Raw genomic sequence first — 22,886 nt, 5'->3', positions numbered from 1 at the left:
TCTTAAATATTCTCAAACATGTAACACTAACAGTATTATGTCAATCTGTCTACTAACTATCTATTTTCCAGAAAGGCTAATATGGATTGTTTCGAAGTTTCATAAAACCCACGAAATGTTTTGTTCCAGACTGGGTTGCTTGAGTTAATAAGCTATAAGGTCCATAGTAGAGGTTAAATGCTTATATAGTGGCTGTATTACTAGGTTGTACAGTGCAGCCTTATCATACAGAGATCAGTGCTGTGTGACTTACCTATTCAGAAAGGAAAGATAAAACACACAAAATGTTTCTAAATTAAGTGTATTTCTAAATGGAAAACAAAACAAACTTGCCACCCAGAAGTATCATTCACTCTCTTTATGAACAGGAGCATTGCTAGAGAGACAAATGTGTGCCCAGAAGTCAGAAGTATTTTGTAGTGGTTCCATTTAAGTTCTTAAACAAACCATCTTAAAAGTCAATTGCTAAATGTTTCTGTTTGCATATTTGAAAAAATGTTATGGTAATCCCACAGTTTTTCCAGTTTTGCAGTCTGTCTCATGGAGATATGCATCATTCTAGTGAAATGAAGGAACTGTAGAGGAAGAATGTGATGATGTGACAGGGCTCAAAAATAATAATGTTTAATTCGTAAAATTTAATTAACCATATTTAATAAATACAGGATGCATAGCTATTTTGTCTGGATTTGTATGAATTTGTTACATAACCTTGAACTGCTGCTTGTCACTCTTGTGGCCACATCCTCAAAACCAGGATTAAAGACACAATCTTACCTTAATAAAATGCTCTAAACCCCATGTCTTCAATCAGTTACACATTTTGAGATAGTAGTGTAAGACTGAGGATTTCTCTGGAGTAGATTTGGATGCAGACCAGCTGTTGCTGCTAGCTGTCATTGCTACCTTTCTAAAAAAAATATAGGTAAAATTTCCTGATGGAATATCTACCGAGAAATCAGGCCAGCTGCCTACCTCAATCATGAAAAATCAACCCCCTGTCATAGCTGTCCTCCAGAGGGTAACATGGCTTAGGGACAAATCATGTCAGGACAACACAGCTTAGGAACGATGCGTGTCAGGGCACTTTGCTCTATTAATTCTGCAACAATTAACATCAGATGTTGATCAGCAAAAAGTGTTCGGCAACAGACATTGCCAAGAAGAAATAGTTTTCTTTATTCCTATCTTTTCTGCAAAGAAACACTGCTACTGAAAAAAGGTTGAAAAAGGTCAGTGATGGGGGTCAGAGGTAGCTTCCATATTGGCCAAAATGTAGAAACACTATGCTCTATTCAAAGAGGGGAGAAGATTCTGCTCTTCAGAATTGTCTCAAATTTATTAATTTCAGCTTCACAGCTTTACTTCATGTTAATATGTTGATCCAAGGTATGAAAAAATTGCTATATTTTTTCTCATTTAGCCAAGGAAATATAGGTATTTTTTTCTGACTTAAGAATCTCATATTAGTTTCTGAACACCCAACAACTGTCACTGTATTTGAATGATATAGTATTTGTTATCTACAAACTGATACTTTATTGCATTTAGCATTGCAGAAGATACCTATGTGGTCAGACTCTAGCAGAAGTGATATAAAATTATCTGTAGCCTAGAGTAACATGACTAAGAAACCTAACCAATGTTTGCCTTAATTTATACCTTTTTCAGACTCATCTCTCTCTTCTCCATTTATAAGATGAATAACAAAACCCAGTATTTTGTTCCATCTTTGTTTTTAACACAGAACTTTAAGAAACAGTGTAATAGATACACACAAATTATACTTAGCACTCAATCCATAGTGTTGAAAAAATCTTCTATGCCATATTCTTCTGTTTAGTTATACAAATAAGCACAGTTGTGCCACATGAGTCTTTTAATTTGGCTCAGGTATATTTTACACTTACGCAGCTCTTACACTTGCAGAAAAAATTATCTCTGTTGGGTCAAATAATTTCTACTTTAACATCTATCAAATTGAATACTACAATTTCAGAAGTAGAGACCCTTTGCTGATGTGGATAATTCAGTTATATAGTAATATAGTGGAAAAAAAAATTGATTCCTACCTGCTTTCTTATTTTCTATTTTATTCTTAGGTGGCTTCCATATATGTCCCAAGGCGTAATTCATTCAGAAATTGAGCTATACCCTCACGGTAAGATCTATTGTAAATTTATGGGAGTAAGAATATTAATTTGTACTTTTTTCCTTTGAAGAAATCTGGGCTGAATTTACACTTTAAATATTAGAGTTGACCATTTTGTGACTTCCTTTGTTGTATTTCTGAGAGAAAACTCTGTGTTTTCATAATATAACAGGTGTAGGTGATAGTGCAAAAGTAATGAGGGAATGACTAAGACAGAAAGTTTTCTTGTATGGCTAGAATCACAGAACGCCTGTTTCATCTCTTCTTTCCAAATCTTTCGTTTAATATTAAAGGATAGAATCTTTATCATCTGCTTTTAAATTTTTTTTAAATTTTTTTTTTTGGCAGAGCGTCAAATAAATCAACAGCTGACAATGGAAGAAGAAACAAATGGTAAATGCTGCTCTAGTCTTCTGTCTTTAGTAAAGAGAGTTTCTGCTTCAGAACTAATTTCTTTACACATTTGTTGCTATTTGTATTGATTTTCAATCATTAAGTACAACACAGTATTTGAACATTTCAGTAAACTCTGAACTGCACGTTTTAATTTAAACAATGTCACTTTGTTTACACTTTCTTTTTATTCTGTCATTTCTCTTTATATAATGTTAATTTTCTGTTTGTTTGAAAATTTGTATTTTTCTAGTAGTTACTGATGATCTATCCTAATTTCAGTTTTTTATAGGTAATGTTTTAAATCAGGATTCTTTCTCCTGGGCTATGTATAGTTTTGTTCTCACCATTAGTTTTCCATTTTCTCTATTGCCAGTAATTTCATCAGTAATTTGTTCAGCTTGACTTTTCTGTCCTTGCAACAAGCACAGATTAAATTACATTTCTTAATAACACGTAGTAATTTTTCAGCTGTGAGAAGTTCTTCATAGTGTAGGTTGTACAATGATTTAGAAGCTGTTTAAAGAAAGCTTGAAATTTTTTTATTCAGAATTTATTATATCAATCAAGATCTCCACAAAACCTCAAATACTTTACCTTAAATAGTGTCCCTCTGGCAAGTGATTGATGATAAAATTTGTACCATGTTATTTGACAATTATATTCAATTCCCACTGCATTATAAGCTTTATACTGGATCACAAGTATTTTTGCGTGTCTTCCTTTCTGTGCCTTTTTCAGAAGGCATTCATTTGCTGTTTGTTCATCACTCCGTGCCTCTTTTCTTCACACCTTGCTTCAGCAAGGCCTAAACCTAGAGATCCTCCACTCTAGTGAGTTTGCTTAGTCCTTTCTGCTTCTACAGCTGGATCTCTATGTTGTGTCATTTAAGCTGTCCTTCTGTCGTTAATACAGTAAAAGTTGCAGCAGATAAAAATTAACCCATAAGCCTAACAAAAGATGACAAAGAGCAGAGGTAAATTAAGTGTATAGGAAACTGGTTTATTATCAGTGGAGATGGGCTTGACTTGCAGCGAACATCTTGTTCACAGCACTTGAATCCTTATTCTATGAGAGACGTCTTTGTGCTCTCCAGAAAAGCTGGTCCATTTAGCCATTGAAAAAGTCATGCCCTCAGTCAAGCTATAAGCACCAAATAACCTTTTGTTTGGGGCGCTTGCTGAAACATGGAACAGTGGGAAAAGGACTTGAATCTGTGATATGGTACTACTTACTGGCGTCTCCAGGGATGTACTTGGTGTCAGGTTGCACCTTTCCTCCATGTATGCTAGATGAAAGTCACCTCATTATATGTTTTTCTGTATTCTTTTCTCCTCGTGTGTACTCCTCTTCAGTCATTAAGGAACTATTGGTATTCTACCTCATCCTAACCCATTTTTTTATGCCAAGGAGAATGAGAATTATGTGTTTATAATACTATTTCCAGTTTTTGTTTGGAAGCATGCAGGATTGCAGTGAGGATTCCTGGCTTCAAAGAGATTACAAATTAGGATTCTTCTCCTATACCTCTTTGTCCTTCAAACACTAAGTTCTGCCTATTTCCAGAAAAAAAATGGCCTTAAGGTCAACACAGAGAAGTGCAAACCCAATATACATTTTATCATGTTTTTGGGAAAGTTTGTTTCCTTTTTCACCTCGAGAATTGTACTTGTATGCAAAATAGTTTACTGGAGCTACGCTTATCCATTGGAGGCAGGAGTTGAGCTAAGCAGAATGTACAGTCCCAAGACCACCATTGCTTCCATTGTTTCAAAACTTCATTGCTTAACAAAAGAGAAAGTTGGCGAGGATAATAGAATAGAAAATGCCACCAAAACATTTGACGTATAATAAATCAGACAATGAACAAGTCCAAAAGAAAATTTGTTTTGCCTGGCTCAAAATGAATATTTGTGTCTGAATGACTTTTGAATTTTTACGAGGAATATTTTGCCCTTTGCCTACACCATTCTTCCTAAGTACTCGTAAATTGCATTGTCCATATTTTTCAGCCAAATAGTCCAAAGGAACTTTATGTTTAAGGAATTTAGATAATATTGTTTGAAAATGGAAGAGGCCAACTTTTTTTGATAAATAAGTTTTTCTGTGGGCCAGGGAGCCCCTGCCTTATGCTCTTTGTTTCCACATTCAATACACAGAGGCTTTTCACTCTTCTAATAAATGTTGATCCTTTTGTAGCCTGGTGCTATGGTTCTTTTGTCAAGAAAGTGGGTCTGTAGAGAAAGTCATGAGGGTGCAAACTTCCAAAGGCACAAAAGAGTTTGTTACAATCTGGTATCTGACATTTTTTTGGATGGAAATTGGATGGTTCACTTCTTTTATAGAATCATATAATAGTTAAGGTTGCAAGATATCTTTGAAGACCTAGTAACACCCCCAGACGTGGTAAGGAAGATCTTCCATTAATGCCCCATTCTTGATCACTTCCAGTGATGGAATATCCACAGCTTCTCTAGGCAACCTGGTCCAGCGCCTTACTACCCTCAGCATAAAAAATTTCTATCGTCTCTCAGTTTAAAACCATTCCCTCCTGTCTTGTCAGGCCTTGGCAGAAAGTCTTCCCTTTTCTTATATAACCTCTTTACATATTGAAAGGCTGCAATAAGGTCTTCCTAGAACCTTCTCTTCTTCAGGCTGAACAACAACCTTTCTTCATTAAGAAATTGGAAACCAAGAGGTCAAACTTCCTGCTCCAGTTCAGCGTTTGTGGGGCAAATTAATGAGGGATAATGGGGCTGGCCCCAGATAAATACTTCTGTCAGACAACAGATTTAATTCATGCAGGTGTTACTAGACAGCTTTCTATTAATAAAACAAAACTGTACACTCTGGCATTTATTTATAAGATAACTGTGGGCTGGTACTTCATTTATTGTTTGCCTTACACAGAATGAATTTAAGTCACTAAGTGGAACTTGTTTCATACAGGTAAAAGCTGCAATGAAAAGAAGGGTGGAGGGCATGCAATCTCAGCTTTTCAGATGTAGAAATGCGTTTACCAGTTATGAACTGTTCTTTTTTAAAATAAGATTTATATTAAGCTGCTTTCAGATATTTAAACAACTTGTGTGCGTTATATGTGAGCAGAGATGACATTTTGATATCAAGGAAGCTTTATATAAAATGATTTTTTAAAAAGTCCTTGTCTAGTGTCCAAAACTTTTTTTCCTGCTAATCTCAATGTCATATCTCCCCTCAGGCAAACACAGCTCTTGTTGATGTGTCACATCAACATAAAATGGAAGGGAATTTTACTTAATAGGGATGCTTTGATACTTTTTCTTGCTGCGTTTTTTGTTTATACGTGTTGCCATATTCCAAATTCTGGAGGTTGGGTTTTTTCTGTGACAACCTACAGGATTATCACTAGAAATCACACTAGGCTCTGTGTTCATATTTGCAGCTTTAATACACTGCAAAACTTCTAAATCTTTCAAGTGATGCTACTTGCCTAAGATGAGCTTGAATGATGTAGTATTAAGCCAATCTTCTGTTGTCTCTCCCAGCACTGTTACCTTTTAGTTATCGTCCGTGGGCTAAACTGTACTGTTATCTATATAATCCAAGTAACTCACTACCTATCAATAACAGTTATAAAAGCATTTAGATTTTATTTTTTACTTTATAGAAGGAGACTGGAAGATTACTGTAGTCACTGGGGATTTTGAAACAGCTGGCACAACAGCAACAGTATCCCTTTACGCTTATGGAGAAAACAAAGCTTCTGGTCCTATTATTTTGGGATCTGGGAAACACCAGCTGTTTAATTGCAACAGTGAAGATGCATTTAAGGTATAGTATGGCTCTTATATAAACGCTGGAGAATTCAAAACATACACAAAATAGCTTTTATCAGAACTGAATAATGGCAGTAATAAAAGGACTGACAGCAATATATAAGGATCACGAACTGTTTCTGAAGGATTGCCTGACTTATAGGATAGTAAGATTTGAATCAGCAAATGTATTCAGAACTGCATGAAGCAGACATACCTCTCTAAGATTTTGCCTTATACCTGCATCTGCTTGATGTGCTAGTTTTAACTTTATGTTGTTCTTCTGCAGAAGTGGAAAAAAATTTCTTTGCCTGTTCTTTGCATTGATTACTTGATAGTACTGGCTATGGCTTGTGTTGCACATCCATCCTTGCAAGCCTCCAGTGTAAATTCAGGTTTCCACTGAAAGACACTGTCACAAGAATCTTTTCTTGGAGAAAGTAAGAAGGAAGGAGAGGATTGCTAGGGTCTAAAGTCAAATCATACCAGGTAGGTTAACTCAGATGATTTAGACTGGTGATTTCTCTCTTCTTCAGAGGGACCTCTGAGAGGTGCTTCAGAAGCATGACATTTCCCAGGTGCTCTTGTTCCTCTACCTCCTACAATTTCCTCCAGTTCCTATGGTTTCTCAGGACTGTACCTGTTGCAGTCATTAAATCTGGGATATGTCATTTAGGTTGAAATAATTTATGCATAATAAACAGATGATGGATAATCAGTGACAGATAGGCCAGGAAGTTTGTCTGATTTTTATAATTTTTATTTTCCAGTTTGAAGTATAAATATGTAAGTTCCTGCGGAGGCAAGTCAATGGTGGTCTTTCCCTTACCTATAAGTTGAAAGTAACTTGGCTAAAGTTTGCAGATGATACTGGTTAAAGATTATATCATATCAAAGCAGGAATGTGAAATCAGTGTTTATGTGAAAGCTAAATTTAAGTTTTTCTTTTCAAAACATTCTGGCTAGATTATCATCTTGGATGTCTGTTCAGATTGTCTGACAGCAACTTCTTACTCATTTATTCAGTTCATTGAGATAAGTACTCAGAACATTTGGCTTTTTTGTTTTTCTTTGGAAGGAACACTATGTTTCTCAAAGCATCATTTTTATCCTCCTAGAATCAATGCAAGACCTGATACCTGGTCCAGGAGCTCTGATGATCCATTGCTATCCACACTAGCACCCAGGCTTAGGTCTTCTACTGTACCTGGGTCTTTGTATTTGATTTTTTTTTTTCTTTGGTGATATACCTCTGAAAGCCTAGAAGAGGCTTGGAGGCAAGACACAGCACTTTGATGCAGTTTAAGAGGGATAAATCTGTATTGAGGAGCTCCACTTAAACCTCTTATGAAATCTAACTGTGTAAGCAAACTTTTAAATTTGTGCGTAATGAGACCTCTAAACTTGAGAGGTTTCTAAGGAAGCTTCATGAATTCTAACCACTCTATTGAATCTTTAAGGTTGGCTGGATTACTGTCCATCCATTATTTCTCAAACCCACTTATTAAACTATCAGTCAGTACTGATCAATGGAAGAGAGAAATAAAAGAACAAATAAAATAATTTTGCTTTCTTTTCCCACATCCCCCTCCCCATTTCTCAATTGAATATGATAGCTGAGATTTTTGTTAGTCTGAAAGAAAGCTGTATTCTCCAAATATTTCAGCACTTTGTGACTCTACAGTCTTCCAACATTAAGAGCACTATGTAATAACATCAATGTTGACAAAAAACTTGGAGCTGCAGAACAATTGGATAGTCCCTATTGCTTTCTGCTATATTAGTTTAATCTTTTAAGTACATTGGGGAAAATCTTGACTAAATAGGCCAAGATCTGTAGCCTTTTGTAGAAATGTGCTGTATATTTGAAGGCTCTTTAACTTCCAGATAATGTCCTTTTTTTTTTTAAAGGAAACGTTAACCAATGCAGGGAACTGCAACAGTTCAGTGTTATATAATGGAAAAATAAAGCACAATCATGTCCCAAAAATCCAATCAAAATACCATCTCATTTAAAAATCCCTTTGAAAACAGATATAAGAAATGACAGAGAAATAGCTCACAAAAAGAGAATGAAACAAAAATGCATTACATTTTCTTAATAAAAATAAAGAAATGTAGTCTGATAGAAAGTACAGTTAACAGCTTAGTAACTTGGATGCCTAAAAGGAAATAATGAATATTCAGTCATGTTAAAAATTATGAAACAAGAAAGTTGTTAAAGCTTGAGTAAATCAAATTGTGCTCCTCTGTATACTCCTGAGAATTCATTTCTCATTTAGAACCTGATACTGATGTTACTTGCATTGCTGTATACAGCTGATGTAATTTCATTAGATTTGACTATCTCTGATTAATGTTTGTGTAAATTAGACTAAAAACCAGTTGACCTCTAGTATAACATATGTAGATTATGACAAGGCTATTGTCCTTGGAGATTTCCATCTCATTGTAGCACGTGAAGTTCACTGAAAGTAATACACAATTGTTGCGTGACTGGGAGAGTTCTTGTTTCTGACTGGAATCTGTGTCCTAGGTTCTCACAAGACAGTTGTATGTAAGCTGCACTATATTTACCTTTGTGGCTTAATAATTTTTTCCTACCAGATGGGAAAGTCAGGGATAAACAATATGGGAGTGGGAAAAAAAATGAATGTAAATTTGATGGATTTCCATTTGTGCTCAGTAATTGTTCCTGTGTGCTCGAAGAAACTGTTTCAAAGTTATGGTTTTCTGCTTCTGTTACTATTCAGTCATAGTTTTTAGGATATAATTTTTCTGATGAGAGTCATTCCTCCTCCAATAGACGGATATCAATCTAACATAAAGTTACAGGCTTCATCAGAACTGTGATCTGTTTCCTGCATTTTCCTCTGGTGTCATCAGAGTCCTGAGTATATCATCTCAATATTTCAAAAATACTGATTTTGGCAGTATGTTGAGTTGCTCAAGACACTGAAAGTTTTGTCATATTGTAAATTATATCCTCAGGCCCTGCATCATCATTCTTTGAAACATGGTGAATTCTCTCTTATGAGTTTACACGTTGTTTGATAAAGAAATTATTTTTGTAAGTTTTCTTTTAATGTTTGGTCAAGCCAAATATTCCCTTCAGTGTCAAAAAGAACTAAGCAGAGGACTGTAAACCTATTATCTTCCACAAAAGTCAGTCTCAATCTGTCAATTTTTATTACTTCAATACAGAATAATTCCATACCTTCAGGTACAAGTTCTGCTCTTCTAGTAATAACAAAGTCAGTAAAATCACTGACTGATTCAGTAGATATGCTTTCAAAATATTGTATGGTAGCTTTAGTGAGAGTCCAGGACCTAGTGCCTCCTCAACAAGAATTTGTCCATTCTTTGTTTTATGAGTTTGCTTCATTATCAACTCTGCAGTCTCTTTAGGTCGGTGTTGGTTTTATTGATCTCAACATGTTGTCAAGTTTATCTTAAACAACATGATACTAAGCTATTAAAAATGGTGGGGTTTATTCTAAGAAATCTTCAAAATCTTCACTTTAACCTTACATTATATTTTGTAGTTGATGGCTCTCTTTGCAAGGAAGTTGGTTGTTCTATGTTTGCAAGCAAGGGACATGGAGTATGCATGATATTTCAGGAGAACTGAAAACTGGAATCCATCACTGATGTGAATTTTGCTGCATGGTCTCATTTATCTAACTTGTAAAGCTGGTGCCATATCCAGTTACACTATTTGAAGTTTCTTCATCTGTATAAATAGTCCTCTAAACACTATAGTCTATTAGGGCAAAATACCAGAGAATAATACAGATAGATGAAAAGCAGGTCTCCTACTAATTCTTGCAGAGATAATTATTCATAACACTTAATAAACATCTTTTCTTGAGGAACACTATGAGATTACTACAGTGTTAAACTCAGACTTTTTTTCTTCCAGTTACATGCACCTTGTTTGTAAAGTATTTTGTTCATCAGGTGTGTCTTATGCCATATTGCATCACATGGAGACTTTATATGTTGAAGTTTATAGGTTGATTTTCATTTTGTTTTCTTCCTATTTAAATAATAATACCAGTTGTTTTAAATGCATTAATAATTAACACTCCTTCCTTCAGAATCAGCCCTATGGACTGTAAGAATCCATTGTGTTTCACTGTGTGTCTTTCATTCCTGTATCCTGGATCCATATTCATTCTTTCACAAGTCAAAACTGAGATCTCTAAAGTGAAATGGGAAGCAGTGGGGAGAAAAATAAATTCAATAAAAATAGGTTGAAACAAATCCATTTTCATGCTTTTCCTCCCATTGTTAAAATAAAGGAGCCTGTAATGATTTCAGTGAGAATTATTCCCAAGTGGGATGACAGCAAAAGAGACTGCAAGCACTAATGTAGCTATCCACTCTCTTAACCATAGGACTGCCAATGCTTAAAAGCTGGACGTAGCTTATGTCCTGTTATTTTTCAGGTGCCCCTGTTTGCCACAATGGCCATTTAAGTCCGGAAAAAGTTGAATAAAACTTAGAGAAACCTAGGCTTCATTCAGATATGCTTAAGGCAGCATAAAACATGTTGCTGGCTTTAACTCCACTTGAAACTGTCCGTCTCTATAAGAAATGTATATGATAACAACATGAACCTCATTCCGTACTGAGTGCTCTTTGTTCAGTAATTCTGCAGTATGGAGTATATTAGTGTATATATGTTTTCTCCCTGTAAGGTACTTTGTTCTTGAGAGAACTTTATGTACTCAATTTCAAGTTCAGTCTTTCAGCCATATATCTAAACCGCTTATTTTTATGCCACCTTATGGCAAGACAAGTCCAAGATGAACGCACATTGACCCTCCTGTCTGCTTCTCTTGAGTTACTCTTCTCCCCCAGGTTATGCTGTCCATTTAGCCCCCTGGTAGGCTTCAGGTGGCTGTTTCTGAAATTTTGCGACACTAGTTTCCTTTGTTAAAGGTCTCTGTGCTAAAAGCTCCCCCACCTTCCCATGTCAAATGCCTAAATCCAGTTTCTACACTTACTCATCCATGCTCTTGCCTTGCCTTCACCTCAGCCATTTTCTAGTCTGTTTACATTCTTATTCCTTCATCATCTCAATATCTGAGCACTTTCCAGAAGTAAGTGGTACTACTAATGTGTGGCTTATTGTCTCTCCTCCTCTCCAATTTTTTTTTGTTTGGGCTTGATAAAACTCTATAAAGAGAACAGGTGCTATATACGGTCTAGGCCTCATGCTAAACAAGATGCTAACAATTTATCTTGTGATAAAGTGATAAAGTTTTTGGTGGCCCTTATTTTACATGGCCAGCTCTTTGGCAGCCTTTTAACAGTTCTATCTCCTGCAAAATTTATTTCACTGTGCATTATATGGATTTCTTAGTACCAGAGATGTTGAATCTGATTCTGAGCATAGAGATAATTACGTCAATAAAGTGATGCCATTGCATTGAGTGCTGCAGCATTACAGGATAGTTGATACTAGAAGTGGTCACTGAAGATTTCCTAGTCCAGCCCCTTGCTTAAAGCAGGGACATCTAGAATAGGTTGCTTAGGACATTATTTCTTCAGGTTTTGAATATCTACCACCCTACAACTTCTCTGAGAAATCTGTTCCAACATTTGACCACTCTCACTTATTTTTTTGTTTATACTGTCATTGTGCAATGAGTATTATTTGTTTGCCCCACTTATATTTGTAACCAAAGCAAGTATGTAGTGGCAAAAATAATACTGTCTTTGTGTGGCTTTTAATTCAACTCCCTACATGTCTTTATCCACGTTTTTCACAAGACTATTAATTTTCTGAGAGCACCTGTGACATACTCCAATTCTTGAGTTAGTGTATAACTGTGACAAGTTTTTTTGCCACAATTAACAAATTAGCGGAATTCAGACATCTGGAAAATGCAAGCACCATGGCCTAACCCTCGGTACTATACTAGTATATTAGTTATGATATTTTTGGCAACATTTACCAGCTGCATGCTCACAATTTGGAAATACCTTCTACTTCCAAAGATTTCTCCATTACATGCAGATGCTGTAGAAGTTAAACTAATGTTGTCAAGGATTTATTTTTCTTTTGGGGAATCCAGCTACTGCGCATGACTTCTCTGAAACGCTGTTAATGAGATAGCCTTCCATGAAATTAATAACTGTCAAGCATAGCCTACAGTAGCTGTGTTAGACATAGGGATTTTGGTGTACTGTTTCTAAAGTGTTGACTTATCCAAATGATTTTCATGCTAGCCTGAGTTTATTTCAAAGAGATTGCGGGATGCTTTCTGTACAACAGGAACACTATTTTGCTTATCGCAGTATATAAAACAGAAACAGAGTTATAATTATTTATATTCTTTCCATCCTTTTCCTGAAGTGTCTTTATACTAAACAGTCTCCTATTAAACCAAGGAACTCTTGCTTCACATTTCACTTAGTTAAATATCTTAAGCACGTGAAAATGGGTGATACTAATTTCACTCAAAATATCAAAGGTATGCTAGGGTCTGAAATGAGTACTTGCTTAGCTCATTTAGAAATAAAATAAAAATTTAGCCCTTGCATGCTCTTTAGAAAGAACTTGCTGGTAAACCTGGATTTCAAGTTACTCTTGGAGACAAATTGTAAAATATGAGCCCTGTTAAGATTCATTTTCAAAAAATAAGGCTAAATTTTCTAATGTATGGTTTAATGAAAATATTCCTATCCCCTTTGGTAAGAAGAGAATTTAATCCTATGTTTGTACGAATAATAGCTGGTGAAGGGGCTGGAGAACAAGTCTTATGGAAAGCGGCTGAGGGAATTGGGGTTGTTTAGCCTTGAGAAAGGGAGACTGAGGGGAAACCTTATTGCTCTCTAGAAATGCCTTAGGTTGTAGAGAGGAGGGAGCTGGCCTCTTCTCCCAAGTGGCAGGGGACAGCACAAGAGGGAATGGCCTCAAGCAGCGCCAGGGGAGGTTCAGACTGGATATCAGGAAAAAATTTTTCACAGAAAGGGTTATAAGGCACTGGCAGAGGCTGCCTGGGGAAGTGGTTGAGTCACTGTCCCTGGAGGTATTTGATGGGTAGATGAGGTGCTCAGGGACATGGTTTAGTGGCAGATAGGAATGGCTGGACTTGATAATCCAAGAGGTCTTTTCCAACCTAGCGATTCTATGATTCTGTGATAAATAATAGCACTGAACAAAGCATGACGTTATACTCTTTACCACGCTAATCTTGTTCAAATTCTTGCAAACATTTAGTATATGGGGTAACTGAGACAAAGCTACCTCTATTTGAAAATGTGGGCCTTTTGAAAGTGGTAGGCAGTTTTTTCAATAATAGGTAATGGCATTGATACTTTAAAATATAACGACTGTTGGTATTACTGCTTGTAACAGTGAATAAAAGTACTGATAAGGGAACAGAAATATTGCTATCGTACTCACAATGATATTAATAGGGTTAATAAAGGCTGGCAATGAGGTCCATCCACTCTAGAACTTATCATGGAATTGGCACAAATGAGTTGATGCATCCAGGAGTTTCACAGTTAACCAAGGCGTGAACTGTAAGTGACGATTCCAATGTTTAGTAAAACTTTTTGCTAGGGAGAGCATGAGGCTGGCATTTGTCGGAAAACCTCTCTAATAGGCAATGCCTAAGAAGATTGATACATCTTATGCTTGTGATATCTAAATTCCTTTACCTCAAGGAGGCATCTGTGTTTCCATGCTGTTGTTTATTACTTCTGCAGGAGTTTCAGTCTTATTTATGATCTATAGATGGCTGGTGTAAGCCACATCAGAATGACAACTTCATACCCCCAAACTATTATTTCTCAAATGTTACGAATTTTTTTTAATTCCCATTCACATCCAACATGTATCATACCATACTGAAGATTTTAAAGGGTAAAAGGAATTTTGCAAACCAATTTTTAATGTATTTAATAAATAAACATTTGAACCTGTGCAATGTTTTGCCCAGTTGTTCTGGTTGAGTAGTGGATGTCTGATGATTTGTCAATGCTGTGTTATGAGGCCCACAAATAGTAGCCTCAAGCTCCTGCTTTCACTGCAATACTGCTTTCAGTGCTCACCAGCCTTGAGAAGCATTCTGTCCAGGCTGAGGGACTATTGTGCTAACTCAGGTGTACAGCTGCTAGGATTCTAGCAAGTTTATTCGGAGCAGCGTACACCTATCCCAAAATACATCAATCTTCCACCCTGTGTGTTGTTCAGAAAGTTTAAGTACCTGCAACATCCAATTACAATGTATTGTAGAAATGTCTTTATTATGTTGACCGTGTTCTTCAGTAGATTTAAAACATATTTGCCAAGCAGTTTATTGCTATTCTTCCCTTATTCTGTGCACAACTTCTGCTAGTAAACAACAGAAATTACATGATTATATGAGATTAAGTAACTGTAATTGATTCTTGAGCAAAACTACTAGCTTTACAAAGTTAGCTGTGAAAATTACAATTGACAAATTTTGATCTGCCAACTGAGTTATGGAAAAATATCAACTAAAATGAACAGCAAACTTTAAAAAAAAATACAGAATACTTGGTCTTGTGTCTACTTCTGAAACCTCAAAATTTATGAAGAGAGCTTTGCAGTGTCCCTCTGAGAGACGTCTAAATATTGTCATTATACAGTTAAGAAATGAAGCAAAGAATTCTTGTGAATTATGTAATCTTTTTTCAAGAAGCCTAAAGCACATCCAGGAATAGAATATAGCTGTTTGATTTCCAGAGTGATGTTTTAGTTGTTGAATCCATCCTTTCTTTTTTGCAAGGTCATTTATTGCAGTTCTATCAGAAAGGCTATTTCCATGTAAAATGGAATGTTACTTTTGCAGCCATGGTGCCATACTAGAAACCAGTTAGACTAAGCTTTTTGTAAGCATGTTGTTTACAAATGCAGCAAAGTCAACTTTACTCTACAACTTTTTGCAGAATATTCTGATTGTGAAAGTAGATATGTGTTCAAGTCATGCAGCAGTTCAAGATATAGTCAATAGTGGAAATAAAGGAGCAACCTTGAGATACGGTATTTATGTCAGCAAAAGAATACTGTTAGCCTTATCATGTTATGAGACTATTTTCATCTGCATTTCACTGCCAGAACAATATTTGACATACATTTGACAGGATTCTGATGGGCAAAGTAACGTGTTAGCAAGTCAATACCAATGAGAAACCAATGTGATATCTGATCTGACAGCAAGATGAATTGTTCCAAACCTCAAGACTACAACAGGAGATGAAACCAAATTTGTAATAGTATTATGTGTCTTCGAGAACATCATATACAGCTGATTTGCTCTCTGCCATTGACATTCATGCCTTAATTTCCTTACAAGAACAAACATGATACTTTTTCCTCAAGAACACCCATAAATGATTCATCAGAAACAGAAGTAATATCATTAAGCATGTTATTAGTTTGGCAGTGTTCTGTGTTTTAAATTATTTTTGTGACTGTTCAGTCTCAGAAATATGTATTACCTATATGTCCTGAGTAGCTTATCATTGCAAAAACCCTCATAATTTTTAAGTCTAGTAGGTAGGGATGCTTCGTACTCCTCCTCACTGTAGTTGAAAGCAAACAAATACATTTGACTTGATGTTGGACAAATTCCCACTTAGCACATGCGCTTAACTCCCTTAGTTTTGTTATACTGCATCATCTTTTAGAGAACGAATGTAGGGAGAGATATGAAATATAGAAAGGAATAAATGCAGGAATTTAGAGGTGCTAAACAGGACTTTTAACAGATCTAAATAAACTGCTTGCAACGAGGAGCATCTCCTGGAAAAACCTAACAGTCTGGACAGAGCTTTCTTTTCTGAACTGATTCTTCTTGAAATTCCATTTGATGATGCATGATGGATTGCTGTGTTTCTTATCCAGTAAGAGGATGTCCCTGCATGGTGATGAATGGGTTTCATCATTTCCACCACCTTCTTTTTCAAATTGCTTTTTTTTTTTTGTTCCTATCTTGGTTAGCTGTCCCACCTCTGCTTATTTTTGGGAGGTCTTTTTCCAGTTATACCAGTGGTCTGCCAAACGCCAGCTACAACGTTAAAACTCCGGCAGATTCTCCTGCAAACATATGTCCCATCTTAGACTTCCTTCTGAAAAACATGCACTTTAGCACAGTATGCTAAATAAAATTAATAAACTTAAGAATGTTCTGCCTTCACTTTTCAGCCAGCTCATCTCATACCCACTATAGATATGCAGGATTTTTTTAAACAATAATGTTTCAGTTTGCTTCACAGCCAAATGACTGATTAGGTGCCTCAGAAGACAAAATATGTTTTCTGGTCCTGACTGAGAGTCACATTAATGAACAGTGCATGCAGAGATGGCTTTGACACTCCTCTTTCGACAGGGGTCATGCCAGAATTCAACTATGAGGCCATAAGGTTTCAATGTTTTATTTACTGAACTGCACTTTAACACTTCTACACCACAAATAGAAGTCACTGCCTAGATCTCAGGAGAACACCACCTTTGTTGTTTGCCAATGGTGTATTCAGTGCAATAAACAGTAAGTTATTTGTTGTATTTATTTGCAAGGCAACCTCAGCAGTCACTTGCTGATTGCAGAGCTCTCTGCTTTGTGTCTGGGTGGCAGAGGTATTATGACTACTTAGCCTATGTCCTGGCTAAATTTGTGGTTAGTTTCAGAGAGCTTTTTATCTGCTGCCGTAGTTCAGCTGTGAGTACTAGCAGCGTATTTTTGATGCACTTTTTTTTTATTGCATTAATGATATATTTATACTTTCAGTAAGCACCTCTTACTTTAACATACGGTTTTAATATAGGAAAACCTACTGCTTTCACTGTACGTCTGACTCTACTCAGACTTTATACCTCTAACATTTGTGTCATGATATCATCCTATGAGACTGAGTTGTGCTAGGCTCTCCTTCAGGGATGCAAGGAAGTGGTGATCAGTTAGGGCTGCAAACCTCTTTTCTGTGATGGTGCTTTTGGCCAAGAAATGTCAGTGTTACACTGGCCTGTGTCATTGTCTAGGAAAACATTTCAACAAAAGACGGAGAAGGATATGTCTCTAGTGTCTCTGATGTTTCTCAGCTTCACAGAGAAGAGGAGCATTACCTTATAGTCTTCCTTAGACAAAACGTTGAAGGGGAAATTCTCTTTCTGGGGCAGACATTAATATTACACCCCAGAACAGATGCAATGAGTCTTTAAACACAAATCTTAGTTCATCCTTTTTGGTGATGTGAACTGGTGGGACAATGTTGGTGTTAGCTGTTTGTCAATCCATTTTTTGTGTTTGCTTTTTCCTCTGATGCTAAACAATACAAAATTGGTATAATGGTAAAAGAAATTTTTATTCTCTGATGTTTTTCCCAATAGCATGACCTTTCAAACACATCACTGAAAATGGAAGTGGTTAACTCTGCTTTTGTGCTTAGGTTCCTGCCACCAGCATTGCTCAAAAAACTGCATCCCGAAACCAAGTGGGTTTTATTTCAGGGCTGCAGTATTCAGTGTGGCATAGTCACGTTTTATTGCTTACATTTGCTGCAGTGTGGTGTCAGCACTCACAGAAACAGTTAACCCTGATAACCAATGCACATATAAATAGAAGACAAAGAGAAAAATGGGCCATAACAGATTGATAAGTGGTAGCAAGAGTTAATAGGGCTTTGTTGATGGTAACTGTAAAATGTATTATTTTGTGCAGCAATGACTGAAGGTAGCTCTGCTTCTTAAAGTATTTGTCTAGAAATAGTTTACTTTGTAACACTACAAACTGGTCTCTGTCCAGAGATCTAAAACCAGACTGAATTGTTTGAGCCCTTTAGTCACTTTAAATAATATGGTATTGAAATCGATAAACTTATGCTTGCACACTTCTCCATACGCTTTTGCTTGATCACTCTGGGATTTGTTGTATACTAAGGCTTCATTTTCTAACAAAACCATTACTTTAGGTTGCATTAGCTGAACATTTATCTTGCATGCCCAGTGTAAGAAAGATCACTTAAAGACAACATTACAATTGTTATTAAAATCTGGGACTTTTGTTTTTTTTTCTGTTGCTACAGGTTAACCTCAGAGGTCTTGGGCATCTCTATAAAATCCGCATTGGCCATGACAACACTGGAAATGATTCCAGCTGGTACCTGAAGCAAGTCAGACTTAAAAGAGTAATCCCTCTTTCTGAGGAGGAGATTTGCCTCCCCATAGAGTGCTGGCTTGCAGAAGACAAAGGTGAAGGCGATACCTGGAGAGAAGTGGCAATAAGAAACTCCGCAAAAAAGCTTTTGCCATGTACGTGCTCAGTTTTAGATCATTTGCTCACTAAACATATCCTGTGAGTATATGACAACTTTTCATGTTTCTTCCAGAGCAGACTGCCCAAAAGCTAGCATAAGTAAGAAATAAACCCTCCAGATGCTTTCTAATTCCACAGAAGTGATCATTTAACCCCACTGCTTTTCCCTCCAAAATAAGAATAATAGCTGTAGCCAGGGCATTTTATCCCTCTAAAATTCTTCGTCTCTCAGATTGCCCCCAAATCACTGGCAAATACTGCTCTTTAGAGCAACACATCAGGCAGGAAATCAAGGCCTTAACAAGGTATGGAATGACATGTGACATCCAGTTCTTTTTAGCAGATGTAATATCATCCTTTCTTGTGCTACATACGATATTCTTTACCAGAAGTCCATGATCTGAATCATGTTTTCCAAAGTTTACCACAGCTTTTATGCACTTTGTTCTCTTCAAGTGAAGCAGGAAATAGCCGTCATATAAATTTATTATTTAAATAGTCCTGGGCCTCTAGAAAGAAATAGGGAGCCAGTATAATTATTTAGCATGACTTTTTAAATAGAATTCTCTTTATATTAACAGAATGACAATGATGCATCAGATTGATAGATAATACCGTCTGACAGTAGTAGGTCTTACATAGATAGGTGCTGTCGTTCAGGCAAACTGTATTAAAAATGAATCAGTGATTCTACATAAAAAAGGGTCATCATGCACTTAGCAATAACAAAATAATTTCAGAAGATAATACCAAACAAGTTGAAAGCTTGTCTGAAAAATACATCAAGACCGGTGATGTGTGAATTATTATTATATTATTATTCTGCAGAGTATTTAGTGACTTCAGCAAGAGATTTCAAAACCTGACACTAAGCTGTGTGAACGAAGCCCTACAATCATTAACATATACCACAGTGCTACTTCTTGCAGTGACATCAATATCATATACTGGTGCAACAGAAAAGTAGTGCAGAAGCCACTCAAGTTTTATGGACAGTTAATTCAATATCAACAACTCAAATCTGCATTATGCAGTCTGAGTTACTCATTCACTGAAAAGTATTAATATTCTGGGAAGTGCACTCCATTTATGTACTTGTAAGTGAGAAAACAAGTCAGGTCTCACAAAGGCTGGGAATGTTTAAAACAGCACGTTCATTTACTTTTTAATCATTATATTACTGCCTCTTTCCTTGCTTTTGCAGGAACATTATCTTTATTAAAATATACTTCTCAAGTTTATAAGAAAACATATGTTAGGAAGGATTTGGAAATTTCCTTAAATTGTAAGTTTTATAAATTAATTATTGATTTTAGGCACATTTAAAATGAACATCAATATAAACTTAGCAGGGCCTCCCAAGGATTTCCTATTTAGTTCCTCAAGAACAAGCCAATGAAACTCTATCCATTTACACCTTCCATTTAAAAGCTAATTGCTTACAAGTACTGGACAAATCACATTAAGTCAGTTTCTCCAGCAGAACAAATGATGTACTAATTACTTAATGATAATCTGATATGATTTACTAATTTGTATCCTGTACTTTCAACTCAATCTGGTACCTTCTAATGGTATTAAATTTACTTAACTATAAAAGTGACATGCTTGAAACTTTAAACGAAATTAACAAATATAAACTAAGCTCAGAAGACACTGTTTTTCTTTATTTAATTGCTGTTCTTTAACACTTACTTTGTTACTCAACTTCTCTCCTAGAGAAAAGGGTAACTTTTTCCTTATCGTTTTTCTCCCTTTCTCCTGCCAAACTCTACTATGCACCCAACAGGGCCCCAAAATCCTGGATGTGATTTTTGATTCCTTGTCTGTCTTTTTTTTCTACCTTCTCTTCTTCAGATCCTGTTATTTTCTGATTCTGTCAGCTTTTCTTTAGCTTCCTCTCTCAAATCCCTTCTTTTCCAACCAAAGTTCTCACATTGGTAACCCCCTTAGGTTTTCTTACTGTTCCTCAGCCGCTTCAAAAACTGACACTAATCTGATTTCCTACTCCAACTGATATTTTCAGTTCTTTCTCTCTCCCTTCATCATATCAGTCTCAACTTTCATAAAAAACTTAGGTTTTATGACTCCAAAATGTTCCTGCCTGTTTTCCCTTCTTTTCTTATTTTTCCCTGCTGACAAGTCTTCTAGGTCCTTTTGCTCTTCCTATTCCATCTTCTCTTTTACTTCTCCAACCCTGGAGATTTTAAAAACTTCACCTGCCTTTGAAGCTGACCCTGAACTAAGCATACTGTAGAACCAGATGATCCCTGGAGGTCTGTTCCAACTTGGTTTTCAGTGTGAATCTTCCACCCAGTCTCACTTTTTTTCTAGTAGCTTCAGATAATGTTTTTAGTTTTCCAAACTCTACAATTATTTGATTATTTATTGATTGCTGTCGTTGATTTGATTTCATCCTCTAGGTACATTGTGATGCACAAAATAAAAATTTTTTTTAACTATTTTCTCAGTGATAGGTTGGAAATTAGTGATCATGTCTTGAACTAGGTAAATCTTAAGTATCACTCAATGAAAATAAGATAGAAGCTTTATTTTGAATGCTTTTGACATAGCTTCATGACAACACAGGAGTGCTAGGGGAATCAGACCAGATCTGGCACCCTGATGGAGGTAAGGCTGCTGCATGCAGGTGCATGGTCCCAGGTCCAACCAGTGGCAAGGCTGAGATGTGTTCCCAGTCAGCACACACAGCAGGTGTAAATACATGTATACATGGCCACCTGCACAGATAACCCGAACACACAGTGCAATTGCACAAACAGACAGCATCAGCTGCCTTATCCTGCTCCCCTCTCTGGCTGAGCAGAATGGATGTCCTAGTGGGAATACATACAGGTATGCACTTATACAATGGGGCTTATGCACTTAGCCTGCCCAAATGCTGCTCCTGGATCCCAGTCTCTCTTGTTGCTGGCACCTGGGCATATGAACACCCAAGGCTACTTAAAGACACACATACACCCCAGCAGGTGTCATCCCTAGAGACACCCCCCCCCATGGTGTCTCTGGCAGCTGCTTGGGACTCCCCTGGTCCTTCCAACTGTCAGCTGCCTATGTGGTCTCTTCCTTACAGACATGGGCATCTGATCCTTGGTCACACCCCACTTGCTGACGCTTAATTTCAATCCTTCTAGACTCTCCAGTTGCTGGCACTCAGACTCCATACACACAAATGCATACACACAGAGAGAACGGAGTCCTTCACCTATGAAAACGGTTAGAAAGCAAATTAATAAGAAGATAGGATGAATTGCACTTATTGTGTGCAGGACACAGCTGGACAACTATACTAACCAGCAAACTATTAGTTATGTCCAGCCCTTTTGAACCCTTGATCCCTCTACTTTCCTACATTTATTCCTTCCCAAATCACCTCTTTCCCTTCCTTTGGCTTTTCTTCTAAATGTCTCAGAATAAGTCCTGCGCAATTCTGAAATGCTCTTTCCCCTGCATCCTATGTTGTGTTCCACACCCCCAGGCAGCAAACCCTGGCAATCTGATAGATACTCCAGAAATGTCTCATCGTGATGAGTTTCATACCTGGACACTGTGACTTTTCTCGGGCAGCCCTTGCAGGGACTAGGAGAGGACGTCCCTTCCTCTGAGCCCTTAATGTGGGTTCCCACCTGCCCTTGTGTCCCAATGCTTGTGAAGATCGGCTGATGGTGTTAGTTGGACTCTCCCCTGCCAATATGTGTCTTGCTCCTTTGTGAGTGCGCAGAAGACCTTTATCACACATCCTAACACGAATTGTCTTCAGATATGGCTGAAGTCTTGATCTAAAGGGTGCCTGATACAAGAAATGTTGAATTTTCTTACCGTTCTGTTTATGTGAACATAAACTTCAAATGAGAATATAAATGGGAAATTCTGCCCTGATCTTAGTCATGTAAGCAAAGCAATAAATGTACTGATTTGAGGTGAAAGACAAATATAGAGGATGAGTTAGGAAAAATTCGAACTCAAAAGATATAGTGTTTTATTCCAATTGAAGAAATGTACAGGCAAATACAGAAAGGTTAGAATGCACTCACTGACTGAAACAGTGCAAAAGACGACCAAAGGAAACAGTAATGTCTTAAACATTATCTCTACAAAATGCGTACCCCTGTTTAATCACTAAGGAGGCGCCAACTATTTGAATAAGAATATTCCAAATAGCAGAAGTAAATAGAAGTGGAGATTAGAAAGCCTGAGAACTGCAATTCTAATTGAAATGTCTTC

At 36.7% G+C, this 22,886-nt stretch overlaps 1 protein-coding gene across 1 annotated transcript in view; it reads left to right on the top strand.

Annotated features, from left to right (window-relative positions):
• The window catches only part of LOC104067680 (lipoxygenase homology domain-containing protein 1), a 133,764-nt gene that overhangs the window by 16,228 nt on the left and 94,650 nt on the right, over positions 1–22,886 (top strand). Inside the window, 3 exon segments of the mRNA XM_054060180.1 lie at positions 2,103–2,161; positions 6,195–6,358; positions 18,412–18,637. Of these exon segments, the coding sequence (XP_053916155.1) occupies positions 2,103–2,161; positions 6,195–6,358; positions 18,412–18,637 (449 nt within the window).

The sequence above is a fragment of the Cuculus canorus genome, chromosome 2 (assembly GCF_017976375.1).
Source record: "Cuculus canorus isolate bCucCan1 chromosome 2, bCucCan1.pri, whole genome shotgun sequence".
Taxonomy (NCBI): Eukaryota; Metazoa; Chordata; class Aves; order Cuculiformes; family Cuculidae; genus Cuculus; species Cuculus canorus.
Note: the sequence above shows the minus strand (reverse complement) of the source record. Positions and strands in the feature narration are given on the sequence as shown.